The sequence below is a fragment of the Neovison vison genome, chromosome 5 (genome assembly GCF_020171115.1).
Source record: "Neovison vison isolate M4711 chromosome 5, ASM_NN_V1, whole genome shotgun sequence".
Classification (NCBI taxonomy): Eukaryota; Metazoa; Chordata; class Mammalia; order Carnivora; family Mustelidae; genus Neogale; species Neogale vison.
In genome coordinates this window covers 99,060,967-99,077,866 of record NC_058095.1, presented here as the reverse complement: position 1 = coordinate 99,077,866, position 16,900 = coordinate 99,060,967, and the positions used below count along the sequence as shown (strand labels likewise).

The following is a 16,900-nucleotide window of genomic DNA, read 5'->3' as shown; positions in this document are numbered from 1 at the left end:
TTTTACATGAACATAAGTTTTCAAGTCCTCTGAGAAGATATAAGGGAGAATAACTGCTAGATCTGCAGTAAGAATATGTTAAGTTTTGTAAAAAACTAGAATAAATGAAACAAGATGGGACTGGGAGGGAGACAAACCATAAGTGACTCTTAATCTCACAAAACAAACTGTGGGTTGCTGGGGGGAGGGGGGTTGGGAAAAGGGGGGTGGGGTTATGGACATTGGGGAGGGTATGTGCTTTTGGGTAAATTGGAAGGGGAGGTGAACCATGAGAGACTATGGACTCTGAAAAACAATCTGAGGGGTTTGAAGTGGCGGGGGCGGGTGGGAGGTTGGGGTACCAGGTGGTGGGTATTATAGAGGGCACGGCTTGCATGGAGCACTGGGTGTGGTGAAAAAATAATGAATACTGTTTTTCTGAAAATAAATAAATTGGAAAAAAAATTTTTTAAAAATCTATAATAGAACGAATGTCATTATGGTGAACATTTTGAAGGTTTCTATAATTCCAGCTTTTTTCCTAAAAAACAAAATAAAATGAACTCCAACCTTTATCACTGAACAGTAAAATAGGATCAAAACTAAAACCTCTGATATCAGCAAATTTTCCCCCCTTCTCTTTTCTAAGACAATAGCTATAATCTTAAGTGCTGAAAATTCAATTATATTAACTCTTCAGAGAGTTACTGACGACAAGATAATTTCTGTTTTCTTCCTTCACAGTAGAAACAAATTGACAAAATTAGCATGTATGTGAATTGAGAGATTTCTATAACTGATATGAAAATGAATAGTCTGGGCAACATTTTTTTTTTCTATTTTTCATCCCCTTAAGATGGATAATAATCATGATCTATTTTTATCACAAAATAGTTTTATAAGAACTATAGTATGCTGTTATTATGTAAAATTCGCATTTATATTATAAAAGAAAACTGTTATTTCCCTGCATCTTTTGCTTTGTGGTGAATGTAAAACTTATTCTAACTTCTAGAGATGTGTTATTATGACTAAAAATAATTCAGTCATGGAATATGTAAGTGAGGAATATACAATAAAATGAATTATAAAAACAGAGGTTATGTCTCTGCATTATAATAAAGTGATAGGAGAAAACTATTACTAAAAAGGAATCCTAAAGAGCATTTAACTTTTTAAAAATAGGTTTCATTACCATATATAAACTAATTTTCAAAGAATATCTTGTAAAATATTCTTTCATGACATCTCCCTGGACAAAGAGAAGTTTTATATACAGTAAGCATTATTCCCTTATCATCAACTTAATTAAATATAGTTTCAAATAAGAAGTAAGTAGATTATGCCAAATATTCAGTTGTTATTTTCCAGAGAATACGTTATAGCATAGAAAAAACATTGTAGTGGATGCAGGTCATTGGCTGACAGAAGCCATACATCTCAAAATGGTGACAGTTAACATCTGTCTCAATGTATCCACTGCCAATAAAGTACTGGAAAAATCACAGTGAACAACTGTTTATCCTAAAGTGATAAGTATAATAATGGGCCCAAACACAAATTTACTTACAGCATCATCTTAACAATGGGGCATATGAACTCCTAACCTGACCATATTTAACATTCTTCACATTTTCAGTGGGATATCCAAGAGCATGATATGTTCAGGTAAAATGGCTTCACATGAACTGAGATGGGCTGAGGGAGCAAATACTGAGCAAGGCTTTGAAAACAGATGGAGTGGCAGATGGGACTGCAGACTGGGTTCACTTGATCTGTGTTAAACAACTCTACTACCCAGTAAGACGGGGCTCAAATCTTACAGAAGCCTTATAAAGTTCGTTCCTTTAGTTCATAGATGCTTTTCCCCACCCTAAAAATAAATATGATTTATATCTTAAACTTTGTTTCTTTTAATTACCTGTGTGATAAATTATTTAACTCAAGTATATTTTCTTACTCATTTTTGGAACAGATGGTAGGAGAACAGTTGCCTAGTGGAATAAAATGTACGTGGATTAATTGTCTAAAAATTGTAAAATTAATTACCTTCCTTCATTGATGAGTTCAATAAATGCAAGTCCTGCATTCTTCTGAATAGAATTCTGCCATTCCTAAAGGAGAAACCAAACCAAATATCAGAAAAATGAGCATGTAAACAAAAGTAACATCTGGTTTAAGGATCATATTGATGTTGTTAACAACTTCCATGTTACATTATTTCTAAATCTTTTTAAAATATTTCTAACATATGTTAAAATATTTTGTAAGAAATCGAAATTTTAAAAGTAGCTCTGTATCACTTAGTTCAGAAGATGCTTTTGAATATGAATTCCCAGTAAATTTCAGGCTTGACGTGGATTGAGAAAGTGAGACACAGGTTACAGAAGTCTCTCAGCACAAAGCCTCCTTCCAAAAGAAATAAAATAACTAGTCATGCAACTATACAAGCACTAGGATCATTTGGGAAAGAAAATATTAGCTCTGAATATAGAGATTTTTCACTGAGGCTGCAAAACAAAAATCAGAATTATATACAAGAGATTTAAATTGATTTGGAAATGTTCTAGTTACACATGCATTCCAAGTGACTGAAAACTATGTAGGAAAAAGGGTTATGAATGAATTCTTTTGAATTTGCAAAAAAAGGGGGGGAGAAAATAATATTAAAACTACATCCAAGTGAAACCTCTCTTTGCTAATCTGGTTTAGAAAATATTTGTTCATTTGGCAGTTCCACAGTGTCATCATTATAAATTTGTGATTGTTATAGTGTTTTGGATTAGGAAAGTATACTGCTTATTTTGTATTCTTCCAATGGCATATTTAGAATATGCCTTAGCCATTTTTTAAGCCATTTTTAAAGGGTATTGGTTTATTTTAGTGATTTCAATTTTTTATATACCTGGTAAGTTGCATTTTTTGGATTAAAAATCACATCCCTTTCAATAGTACTATAACTAAATGCCTCCTTAATACATTTTATACAAGTTCCCTATCGATCACTCACATCACTCATCTATAGGTAATTTTTCTCCACGAGAAAAGTTGCTAAGTTGCTATACACCATGGTAGTCAGCTGACTTGTCACAAATTCACCTTCACAAAAAACAGTCTCTATGTCAACCCTTTCCTCTACTCTTGATCATATTGCCTTTTTAAAGTTTTGCATATATACTGGGAATAAATGTGGTCCCCAAAAGTAGGTACTTGGATTTGTAAATATTTTCTGCTCGAAGTAAATCTGTGAAGAATTATAGAAGAATGCATCATGAATCTGTTTCCCCAGAAGGGAGAATCAACAACTTGGGAAAAGAGATGTGGAAGCCTGGGGACAGTAATGATCATACGAAGGCCTAAATGGTTCTATGGTTTGCTAAATGGTTTTAGCAAAGCCACTTTTAGCTATCATATATAATCTTTAATGAAAATTCATCTAAATGACAAGATCACTATAGCATTTTACAGTGCTTATTAAAACTTTAAAATCATTTCTGTTGAAAATAATTACAGCAAACTCTTTTTCCTATATTTTAATAAAATGGTTTCTATAATCATCATTTTATATATTTTGAATATTCCCATATATTTATTGCAAACCAATACCCCACAAAATGTGCAAATTTCTCAGGAAAACTTGATATTTATTGTGCTATTAGCTTCAAGAGAAAAGTGACTCTTATTTAACAAGAATCATGACACTCTGAAGAATAAATTCTTACAGACGACTTCTTAAACATGATTTCCTTTATAATACTGTTTGTACACCAATGCTCTTTTATCAGCAGAAACTTTAATATGCATAGGATTTTTCAAGAAGATATTTCAAAGTACATATTCAGGTACTACATATGCATCCCAAATTATACCGTGTCTAGAAGATCATAGAGTAAAATGTTTTCAAAACTCTGTTCAGATCAAAGATCAAACAAAAGACCTGTGAGGTGCCTCAGCCCATGAGACACTAATTTGCAATCTTTGATAAAGGAACAGCAGAAATAACTGAGTCAAGTCAAGGACATTAGAGTTTAAAGGATGAGGAAAGCCAATGAAAGTGTATGACTGCAAAACTTCATTCAAGAATATATGTTTTAGAAGTGTGATTTGTCATTTTTGAGTCAGAGAAAACAGTAGAAGATTGTTTTATATGCCTTTCTAGAAGAGAAAGAGTAAGGGCCTATAATGCACTGGTGTTTTGGATAGGGAAACGGAAATTAAGAGACAATACAAAGAAAAGATGTCAGGACTGGATAAGAAATTGGATTTAAGGGCTAAAGTAAAAAAGTGGAACAATATAGAGTTTAAGTTTTTAGCATGAATGATAGAAAGAATGGTAATATTACTATGCAAATAAGGGTACCCATTTAAGGAAAATCATAGGGTTGTCTTTTATTTTATTAACACATAAGGTATCATTTGTTTCAGGGGTACAGGCCTGTGATTCATCAGTCTTACACAATTCACAGCACTCACCATAGCACATACCCTCCCCATTGTCCATCACCAAGCCACTCCATCCCTCCCACCCCTAGGGTTGTCTTAAGTTTATATTTGTTGGATTTAGAGTGATGAAGGTATATCAAAACGGAATGTGGTGGAATTTGGAATTATTTGCACAAAAATATTGTTTAAGGCAAACCATCAGGCAAAAGTCTCTAAAGATGGAATGAGCACTGGGTGTTACAGGCAACTGATGAATCTCTAAATTCTACCTCTGAAACTAATAATATACTATATGTTAACTAAACTGAATTTAAATAACAATTGTTCAAAAAAGAAGAAACACAAGGAGGATGAAAAGATCTAGGTCTGGATGAATTTGGGGAATCATTCAAGCTTTTAAGATTAGGAAAAGAAGCTGAAAATAGGCATAAGAAAAGATCTAACAAGATTTAAGAATAGCAGCAAAGTATTATAGTACCATTTAAAAGAAAATAGTTCACTTACTACACAGACTTAACAAAACAAAAACATACAAATAAAACCCTTTGATCATTAACATTCTCTTTTTTAATGATTAAGGATTTAAGTTTTACTGTATGTGAACTATAAAACACAAAATATGGTAAAGCACAAAGTGCATGAAACATACATTGAAAAGCACACACACACACACACACACAAAGATGCCATTCCAAGGAAGGGGACAGAAAGCTAAAGCCACACCAGCTGTAGCTCAGAACTGGCAGAGGAGCTGATGCCTGAGCTGCCCATCTCTGATGCTGGTGGTGGATCTGGGAACGGAATTGGCACTAGATGTGTAGCTAGATCAGCTCTAGAGATGATGACGAATCTGGCTGTATCTCAGACTGCAATGCTAGAGGTGGTTGTGGAACTGACTCTAGCTCTGGGCTGACTTCATGTATGTTGCCAGACCTGATATGAAAACTGGTGATGGAGAGGACTCTAGTCTGGATCTGATAGTGTCTCTGGGGCTAGAACTGGAGCTGGAGCTGCCACTAAGTCTGGAGCTGGTACGAGAGCTCCTGCTGGTATTGGCTGTAGCTCTGCAGCTAGCCCTAGCACTATTTCTGGAGCTAGTGCAGAAGGTGGCTCTAACTCCAGAGTTGCTGGTAGGATGAGTTCTGGACTTGGCCCTAGCTCTGCAGGTGCTGCTGAAGCAAGTACTGCCAATTAATGACGGAACTTCCTCTATCCCTGAAGGTGGCTCTAGCTCTGCTCTGTAGCTGGGCTGGAGCTGATTCTAGCTCAGAACTGGCACTGCTTTCAGCTCTGGAGATGGAGGAGGTCCCAGAGCTGTGTGAAGCTCTAGAGCTTGTTCAAGAGCTGGCCCAAACTATAGGTGCTGCAGCTGGTGCCAGAGCTGGCATAAGAGCTGCTGCCTACACTACTAATAGCCCTTTTGAAGTCATTAGCTAGAGTTGGCAACCTGACACGAAAGACACAGACCAAGATAAGAGTACAGAAGAGATACTGGGAACAGCAACAGCAACACAACAAAAAAGGAAACCTGGAAAAGGAAAGACAGTGAAACAACAGGAAAAAAAAATCTGTAATTACACGGTTGAGATACATGAAGATATTGCAAACATCAAAAAAAAAAAAAAGAAAGAAAGAAAAAGAAAAAGAAAGAAAGAAAGAAAGCTTAAAAGACAAAGTCACAAGCATCTCCCAAAAGTATAGAAGAAAAGATAAGGTGCCAACAAAAAGATAAAGGGATGAAACTACAGTACAACAATAAAAATAAAGAAATAAGAAAATTAGAGGATCTCCAACAGAAAGACCATATACATTGAGTAGGAACTGTAGAAAGAGTGAATGGTGAAGAGAGAATGGGGAACACGGAAGAGAGGAAATTATCAAATAAATTTAAAACTGTTCCCAGAAATGAAATATCTGACTTAAAACCCCTAGCAAACCACATTATCATAAAATTCTCCTTAACATGAGGGTCAAGGAAAAGGCTAACAAGAAAAAAAGTTTGTACAAAGAATCAAGAATAAGAATGAAACTTAACTTCTCAAGAGTAAAGCTAGAAAAGAGAAGAAAAGGAAACACTGCTTGCATCGTTATGGAGAACGTAACACTCAGAACACAATATCCACCACAACTATCAATAACATCCAAAGATAGACTAGTTTCAGTCTATGCTGAACAAAAAACAAATGCATAAACATTTGTTTTTCATCCATTCTCTTTCCAGAACCTAGGGATGGTGTACTCTGCCAAAACGAGGGTGTCTCTCCCACAGGAGAGACAAGATTATGTTGTGACAGTTACTGAACCTTGGGGGCTTAAACAACAAAGATGTATTTCTTGCTCAAGCTCCATGACCATTGCGGGTGTTCCGCTCTACATCCTCATCAGCCTCACTCTGGGAGCCAGACAGACAACGCAGCCACTGTCTGGAATGCTGTCGGCTGCCAAGGTGGAAATAGATAATTTTTATCAGATTACAGAGAATAAAAAATTTTGAATGACAATGTATCATAGCCATATATATAGTTTTGACTTCAGAGTTGTTTTTTGGGTAAGCAGACAAAATAATTCCTTAGTTTGCTGATGACAATATAATGCTGTTGACAGGCTTTGTTATTTGGGTTCAACTTCTTCCTCAGAAAGGCTGAAGTGAGAATTGTTCTTTTCTCAAAATTCTTACCTAAATCAGAGCTCACAAAAGAGGCTCTATCTTGTTTTTCTGCCACCTCTCATTTTCTTTCTTCAGGCAGAAATAGGCATCAAATAGTTAAGTGACACAGAATTTTAAACAACATAAACTGAAATACCGATTTTCCAAAATGGAGTTCAACATTTGCTAGCTTAAAAGTATTGTTCTGTATGTCTGTAAACCTCAATTTACTCTTTTTATGTTTTATGTATGCACTATATGATTAGATCTTAGGTAATGCATCTTTGAAGGAGAAGCCACATTTTATTCATCTCTAGTAACTAAACAGCCAGAAGAAACAAATGATGTCATTTCTACAATGACTATACTACAGCATTAAGGCAACAATTAGGTTAGTGACATTGGATGGAAAACAAAGAAAAAAAATCCTATGAATAAAATGTAAGAAATATTGTATTCCCTAGTATCTATTTTCTAGGGTCTATTGATAGTTATTTGCTATCCACATTTGAGTATTTGCTTCCTTATGATAGAAGTCTACTGGGTTGCACATTAACATGTTATGAATGGGAATAGAGTGATTTTACAGGCTTTGATTTAAGTAAGGGTCAAAGTGGATTCCACCTAGTGTTAAATGAGTATAATTCAAGTTCTGAAGGTTTTCAAATTTCCCAAATAACTGTAACAACCAATATGCATAATTTCAATTTATCAAGTCAATTTCAGTTAACCACATTAACAACCAAGGTCACAAAAATGTTACCAATTGTCTTTCTTTAAGAGGACTTAGGTTTTCAATTTTCAAACTGTGGTATGAGATTAAAAAAAGTGCAAGGCAGGAGATAAACGAAGTCCCAGGATATACACAGTAATCTCTCTGGCATCTGAGGGAAAAAAAAGTCGAGTAATTTAATTCAAAATTATGAGTAATATAGGAATAACACAGTAAAATTTAAAATATAAGTTTTAAAACAGAAGAACAAATAATGTTCGTGCTTACAGTGGGCTGCATGGGGTACAGTTACGTCCCCTTCCTCTCCTTCCAACTATGCTGCATTCTAAGGGGCTGCTTCAATAGAAGAGTTGGGAAAGTAACGACCTAAGCCATAGAAATAGCACTAGAACTAGAGATTTTAAGTATGTTTGCATCACCAGTTGTCTGGGATTTAGAGAATTCAGTCTCTCCTGGTTTTGGTGAATTTTAAACAAACAGATTTCATAAGGCAATGAAGAAAACACAGAATTTTTTCTTCCAACTACTTAGAAAAACTAAATGAGAGAGAGAAAAGGGGATAACAAATATTCCTCACAAGATGAAGTATATTTTCCCTCTCAGAAAATGTGAGAAAAAATTCTATCAAATGTGTTTTTAAAACTTACATAATAATTTCTGAGTGACAGTTGTAAAAGCACAAATTATTTAGGCATCTTTATTTGAAAATTCCAAACTCAGAAAAATATGGTCCTAAGTACAGAATAGTAAATAAAAACACAGGCATGCAAAGAAAAATCCTGGAATGTGAAGGGAAAAGTGTCCTATAGGAAAACTATAACTTGTAACAACAGTTTATGTTGGCAAGACAATAAATCTTTTTTTTTTTTTAAAGATTCTATTTATTTGACAGAGAGAGATCACAAGTAGGCAGAGAGGCAGGCAGAGAGAGAGGAGGAAGCAGGCTCCCTGCTGAGCAGAGAGCTCGATCCCAGGACTCTGGGATCATGACCTGAGCCGAAGGCAGTGGCCTAACCCACTGAGCCACCCAGGCGCCCCTAAATCTTTTTTTTTAAGCGGGTAGCAGGGTGAGGAGCAGAGGGAGAGGGAGAAGCAGACTCTCGGCTGAGCAGGGAGCCTGATGCGGAACTCTGTCCCAGGACCTTGGGATCATGACCTGAGCTGGAGGCAGAAGCTTAATCAAATGCATCATCCAGGCACCCTGACAAAGCAATAAATCTTCGAGTGTTTAAAAAGAAATGATTATTTTAAAACTTTGGAAATGGGATCAATCCTAAATCATTATTTTCTCAATGCCTAATACTTTCATTAGTCAGAAAACAGTCCATCTGAAATATAATTCTTTATATTTTGTAGTGATTTGCTCATACATATGTCTCCCCACTAGATCATAAATTGGTTAATGAAAGGAAGGATCTTATTTTATTTAACTATACATACCTACTAAGCAGCAAGTGTCTGGCATACTGTATAGACGCCATGTATTTTTGTTATTGAACGGAATTTAATCCTCCCAAATCAAGGGTATCACTTAAATCTATGGTTCTCAATTTGCCTGAAGAAAAGAATCAACAGGGGAATTCTTAAAAAGTACTAATCGTAACAGAATAATCTCTACGGATAGGGGCCAGGCAGAGAATAACTTAGTCATGAGGTGATGTATATATTTTCTTTCAAGTTGATCGATTATTTAAGTTTCCTTTCTAAATTAGCGCACTACTGCATCATAATTACATAATTTACACCATAATCATTGAAGTATCCACATCTCTAAACTAACATCATTATGAAGGTCCTTTTCAGCTCTGACATGGCATTTCATTCCCATGAGTGGTATTTTTGTAAGCTTGAAAGTGTTAACTTATTGTGACTGTGTAAAAGAAATGTGAGTAACGAATGAGGCTAGGCGATGATCATATTCTTTTATGTTGGTGCACATTTGATTTTGTATTTCAAAAAGTGGGTCTTTAAAAAAGATTCATTTATTGACAGACAGAGAGAGAGCGAGAGGAAAGAGACAGAGAGAGTGTGTCTAAGTGCAAGGGGCAGAGGTAGAGTGAGAGAATTCCAAGCAGACTCCATGCTGAGCAAGAAGCCTGATGTGGGGCTCAATCTCATGACGCTGAGATCACGACCTGAGCCAAAACCAAGAGTTGGACACTTAAGTGATTCAGCCACCCAGACACCCCAAAAAGTGTTTCTTAAATGTACACTACCATGAAACTGGGATTCTAGGAGTTTCAAAAGAAAAATTAGGTAAAATATTGAAAAAATGACAAGAAAAGTACTTGCATAGAAAGGAACCAAGTGTTGTAGTTGCTAACGTATGAACTACATTGAGAGTTGATAAATGGGATATGGCTGGACAGGGAAGACACTTTAATCACTGTCTTAGCTTTCTAACAATTCCCTCTGACAGGTAGACTTAGAGAAATTACTTAAAACAAGGGAAATGGATACATGAGAATGTACACAGAGGGACAATAACTTATTGTCATTTCAACAAAGACAATTTTTGGACAATGTCAGGAAAAAAGTGTACTTTAAAATTGTGTCTACATATGATTCCAGAAAATCTTCTGACATTTAAGAAAGCGCACGCACACACACACACACACACACACACACACTCATCCAACTCCTGAAAAAAAAAAAAAGAACATCTATAAGAAAGGTGTAAATTAAATATAGGCATCAAATTTTTGTCTTCATGGGAAACATACTAAACTGGGTTTGAATGCCTGCAGAGAGCTGCCAAATCTTTAGACAGCTTTGTCATAATTTTTTAACTCTTCTGTATGGATGCATAAAATTTCCTCAAGATGAAGGACTTTTTCAGAGAAATGGATATCAAGTTAAGGATCCTTTGAAACTAAACACTTTGAAGACAAATAGGTTCCAGAAGGATGACAATGAAATCCCTATGTTCTCTTCAACAATCACTTCATGGTAGTTAGATGACCTAGTACAAATCTCAGACACAGGACATAATTTTTTTTTCCTACCAGTTTTTCCTCATCTATGTCAGCTCAATGCATATTTCTCTTTCCCTTTAGCTTTGTATACAATTAAGTAAACCAACTTAATGTCCTTCAAGACTCAATTAATCTCAAAATCTTTGAAAATATAGAAAATATTTCAAGGTTAAAAAGGGAGGTTAAATTGGAATCTTGTCTTCAGGAACTCCAGAACTGATTTTTACTTTCTATATCCTTAATGTCTATTTATCATTTACGGCCATTAAAAGAGGTTGGTAAGTGCCTCAAAATTTTTTTAGTGAATGTTCATTATAACTGGCATGCTTATTAATTCTCTGCAGTAAGAGAAATTAATAAGTACAAGGATCAAAGTAAAAATGTACTACATAGAGAGAGAACTAGATTTATGTCATGTGTTCAATGTATACAAAAATAATGAAAATAAATATTCAAGTATTCAACATCATCTGTTCTCATTTTCATTACTTTTGTTTTTTTGTTTAAGATTTTATTTATTTATTTGACAGACAAGTAGGCAGAGAGGCAGGCAGAGAGAGAGAGGAGGAGACAGGCTCCCTGCTGAGCAGAGAGCCTGATGCAGGGCTCAATCCCAGAACCCTGGGATCATGACCTGAGCTGAAGGCAGAGGCTTTAACCCACTGAGCCACCCAGACACCCCTTCATTGTTTATTTTTGCGGACATTTTACTAAAAGCATTATAGGTAAAATTGGATATAAAAAAAGAATAATCAATAGCAAAGAGATTAATATGAAGGTCGACCACAGAAAAATCATTAGGTAATATAGAAATACATCTAGTGGGTTACTAAAATTGGTGTATCATATAAACAGGTTTCCCTGGGTCCTAACAGATCACTAAATTATATAAATATATTTAACACTTTTTATTACAAATATTCATATATGTGTGTATATGTACATATACATATACACATAAACATATACTTGTATTTGTATTTCTAATGAAAAATAATCTAGGTTGTTTTACAAGGGACTTTTAAACAGCTTTTTTTCTATAACTGTGAATACATACAATAAAAAAGCCTATTATATGCTAAGTTGTTGAGGATACTTCTTCCTTGAGAAAACATCTGCTACTAGAAATGATCAGAAAAAGATCAAAGCTATTTAAGAAATAACTTTATTAAATATAAAAATAGAGGCAATGTTTAATATTTTCTATTTAGGTAGGAAAACAGTAAAAGCTAGGATAGGATTTAAAAAAAATTTTTTTTAAAGATTTTATTTATTTATTTGACAGAGAGAGAGCGAGAGAGCACAAGCAGGGGAGCTTCAGAGGGAGAGGGAGAAGCAGGCTCCCTGCTGAGCAGGGACCACCCCCCACCATGTGGGACTTGTTCTTAGGACCCTGAGATCATGATCTGAGCCAAAGGCAAACGCCTAACCAACTGAGCCACCCAGGTGCCCCAAGAACAGGATTAAAAAAAAAAAAACACATTAAAATTTGTGCCTTTTTAATTAAAAAAATTATAAATTTAAATTAAAAACTAAAAACAAATATGCAACATTTAAAATATTATGGTTTATCTCATTCAAATATGCAGTTTAAGATTTAATGCTAATGTGGTTTTAAAGGAGTTCAGTTTGCTAGAACAATAACTTCTAAAACTTGAAAATAAAATCCTGTACTGCTCTGTAATCAATGAAAGAACAGGACTATCTTTCTCTAATTTCCATGATTTATCATGGAAAAGGTATTTACTTCTGTTCAACAAAATTCGTTTCTGGAGAGCATATCACATGTTTGAGTCATGACTAATGTACAACTATTTTATCTTAAGTTGCACTGTATTGTTAATATTACTCTTTTGATGATCTTTGAGTGTCATATTTTTCTAGGGCTGAGAATTAGTATATCAGTAGATTGATTCTCAAAACACAATAACTTAAGAAAAGTATACAGTAAAATATAAATATAAAGGAAATTATACCATTAGCTTAAGAGCTCCAGACTGTATTTAACTATGGCATAAAAATGCTGGGTATTATTAAGCTACTATGCAAGTTTAACTTCTCAAAAACTGTTCATATATAACCTAATGATACAACAGACATTTGATATTTCTCAAAATGCACATCCTAAGACCTTTGCACTTAGTCATGTTTTGAGACTACCACCTAGGCCTATACTATAACCCACAATAAAAGATCATTATAAAAACTGCATTATTTTCAAGAATAAATAGAAAATAACCATGTTGCTTTGAGCTGTTGATGCTTTGTTGCTGCTTGGCTAATTCATTCCCACATACTAAATTTGTAGCACACACAGTCTCAATTCATGCCTTGGTAAAATAATAAATCACACTATTCCAGTCATCTATGTTACCACTTAGGAACAGAAGGAACTTTCAGTGTTAAATCCTGAATGCTAAGATCCTGTCATGCGTCACTGGCATAAAGCAGAATTATGTACAGTTACATTAAATATTTTATATTTATTCATGAATAATCACGTAGCAATAGGTGTATAAGCGAGTATAAGAATGTTAGTGTCGTAGAAACTTAGATCTCATCATTTTTAACCCACTGCAAGAATCTCTGACACACAATTAGCTGATTTTTGCTTGGACACCTATAATATTCTGGGATTCTGGAAAAGCTTATTCTACTTTTGGACTATACTAATATTAAACAACAAAAAGCACAGATATTCATATATGAAAGGGAGAGCATCCTAAGACCTTTGTACTTAGTCATGTTTTGAGACTACCACCTAGGCCTATACTACCTACCAGCATCTATTACTCACATGTGGCTATTACAAGTATGTGAAATGCAGCCAGTAGAAACTGATATGAGTTCTATTAAAAAGTATATACCTGGTTAATTTTAAATAATTGATAAACTTGTGTGGTGTTTTGACTTCTGAACAATGACTTGTAAAGTTGGCTCCCTCAAGGAACTGTTACTTGTGAGTAAAATTGTGTTTGTCATTATAATTAACACAAGCTAGTAACAAGGTCATCAAACCAATTTAAAAACAATAAAAAAAAGCACGTGGGTGGCTCAGATGGTTAAGCATCTGCTTTTGCTCAGGTTATGGTCCTGGGGTTCTGGGATCGAGTCCTGCATCAGGTTCCCTGTTCAATGGGGAGCCTCCTTCTCCCTCTACCTCTCTCTCTATTCTCAATCTATTTCTAATGAATAAATAAATAAAATCTTTAAAAAAATAAAATAAAAAATAAAAACAATAAAAAAGTGTCCACAAGTGTGCATGTGTGTGTGTTCACACACACACATCTATCTGATTTGAAAGACTTATAAAAAACAAGGATATAAAATCTCAACTATTTTTATTTTTATTTTTATTTTTTTTAAAGATTTTATTTATTTATTTGACAGACAGAGATCACAAGTAGGCAGAGAGAGAGAGAGAGGAGGAAGCAGGCTCCCCGCTGAGCAGAGAGCCCGATGTGGGGCTCGATCCCAGGACCCTGGGATCATGACCTGAGCCGAAGGCAGAGGCTTTAACCCACTGAGCCACCCAGGCACCCCTCAACTATTTTTATATTCATGACATGTTGAAATGATACTTAGGTTAAATAAAATATACTAAAATTAATCTCATCTGTGTCTTTTTTACCTTTCTAAATGTGGTGATTAGAAAATTCTAAATTGTACATGACTCACATTTCATTTTTTCAAACGATACTGCTGTAGAGTACCAATTGGGAAAACAATTTGTAAACCACTGCTGTTACAAGAACAATTTCCACTTATATTAATAACAAAAGAAATAACTTTGCATTTATGTGTAGAAATGTAGCTTGAAAGAATATTTATTCAGTGACTAATTGTTATTACTCCTGAGTAATGAAAATATGAGGTAAGGGCAAATTTTATATAACCTTTTACTATTCTAAAATTGTTTTTTCTTTAATGTACAGGAAATACTCTTGAATTAAATATCATCTTGGGCATATACACTTAAATGATTTTCAACAAGGGTATCAAGACGATTCAATGGAAAAGAATGGTCTCTTCAACAAATGGTGATGGGAAAATTGGATATCCACATCCAAAAGTATGAATTTAGATCCTTACTTGGATCATATATAAGAAATAACTCAAAATGGATCAAAAACCCAAATCTAGGAAATAAAACTATTAGAAGAAAATATAATGGAAAGTCTGTATGAACTCAGATTTGGCCATGGGTTCAAAAATATGATACCAAAAGTATAAGCAACAATAACAACAAAAGTAAACAAACTGGACATCACTGAAATTTAAAAAAAATGTGTGTCAAAAATCACTATCAAGAGAATGAAAATAACCTAGAGAAGAGGAGAAAATATTTGCAAATCACAGACTTGATAAAGATTTTATATCCAGAATAAAAAACACATAAAACCCAACAATGAAAAAACAAACAAACAAACAAACTCAATTAGAAAATAGAAATGGATGTGAATAGACATTTCTCCAAAGAGGATACAAAATTTGCCAATAGATGCATGCAAAGATGCTCAATATCATTAGTCACTAGGGAAATTAAAATCAAAACCACATGAAATACCATTTTCCACTCACCAGGATGACGATAATTAAACAAAAACAACATACTAAAACAACAACAACAAAAAGAGAAAATAATAAGAGCTGGGGCGGATATGGAGATATTGGAACCTTGTTCATTCCTTATGGAAGTATAAAATGTGCAGCCATCATGGAAAACTGGGAGTATCTCAAAAAGTGAAACAGAATTATCACATAGCTCAGCAATTCTACTCCTAGGTATATGTTTAAAAGAACTGAAAATAGGAACTCAAAGAGATACTTGGACACCAATGCTAATACAGCAGCATTATTCACAACAGTAAGAAGGGGTAAACAACCCATGTGTCCATCAAAATGTAGGTACTATACATAATGGAACATCATTCAACCATCAAAAAATGAAGTTCTGATGCATGTCACAACATGGATGAACCTTGAAAATACTACACTGAGTGAAATAAACTAGATGTAAAAGGACAAATATAATTCCACTTATATAAAATATCAAGAATAGGCAAATCAATGAGATAAAAAGTAGATTAGAGGTACCAGAATCTGGAGGAATGAGATATGGGGAATTACTGCATAGTGGGTACAGAGTTATTGTTTGGGGTATTGAAAATTCTTGGACATAAATAATGATAATGGCTATATAGCACTGTGAATATAGTTACTGTCATTTAATTGCATGCTTAAAAATGGTTAAAAAGCACATTTTATGTTATGTATGTTTTAGCACAATATAAGTATGTATGTCAAATCATCCTGGGGACCGTGTTTTCTCTTTAGTCATGCATTAGCTTAATAAGTAATAATACATATACTATGTGTTGGACCATCTGCTAGGTGTGGGTCACATAATGGTGAATGGAAAAATACAATGAACTTTGTTATGGTATAAATTTGCAGTGTAACTGACATGGATAACATCCATAAAGTGACCTTGGAAAACTTTAAGGCTCTGTATCATCCTTAGGAAGTCTTTCCTTTTGCATAGTTTGAAACAGATATTCTGTTATTTAAAACACTCTCCATAAATATTAAATATACTGATGACACTATATGTAACTAATTTCCTCTACTGGCTGAATGGAATGTTTCCCAAAGAGAAGAAATACTGGACACGATGTTTCTCCTAAAGGGATTTCCAATTAAATGGATAAAAACGATCATGCCTGTATCACATGTAAAGCATCCAGTTAAAACATGTAAACAGATACCTATATTTACTATCTAAATATACTTACTTCAAATGCTAAGGGGAATGATGGAGTGATTAGAACCACATAACACAAATGAGAAAAGCTTTATGAAAGAAAAGAGTTTAGAAATAAATGGAAGATACAAGGTAATAATAGCAATATTATATTTTGATAATGGTAGTAGTTACATCAATATAAGGAATGAACTTGCTTTGATCTATATACACACAAATGAATGCATGTAATAGCAAAATAGTAAAATAATGCTGTGGGAAGGGCACATGAACCTCTATGTACTATTTTTGCAACTTACCATGAGTCTATACTTATTAAAACAGTGGAAGAAAAAGAGGACACCAAAAATTACTTATCA

General features: G+C 34.3%; 1 protein-coding gene across 9 annotated transcripts in view; it reads right to left on the bottom strand.

Moving 5' to 3' along the window:
• NBEA (neurobeachin) overlaps positions 1–16,900 on the bottom strand; it is a 667,980-nt gene that overhangs the window by 323,930 nt on the left and 327,150 nt on the right. For all 9 annotated transcript variants that reach the window (XM_044249587.1, XM_044249579.1, XM_044249580.1 and 6 more), the window contains one exon: positions 2,029–2,093. In XM_044249587.1, the coding sequence (XP_044105522.1) occupies positions 2,029–2,093 (65 nt within the window). The remainder of the gene's footprint in view (positions 1–2,028; positions 2,094–16,900) is intronic.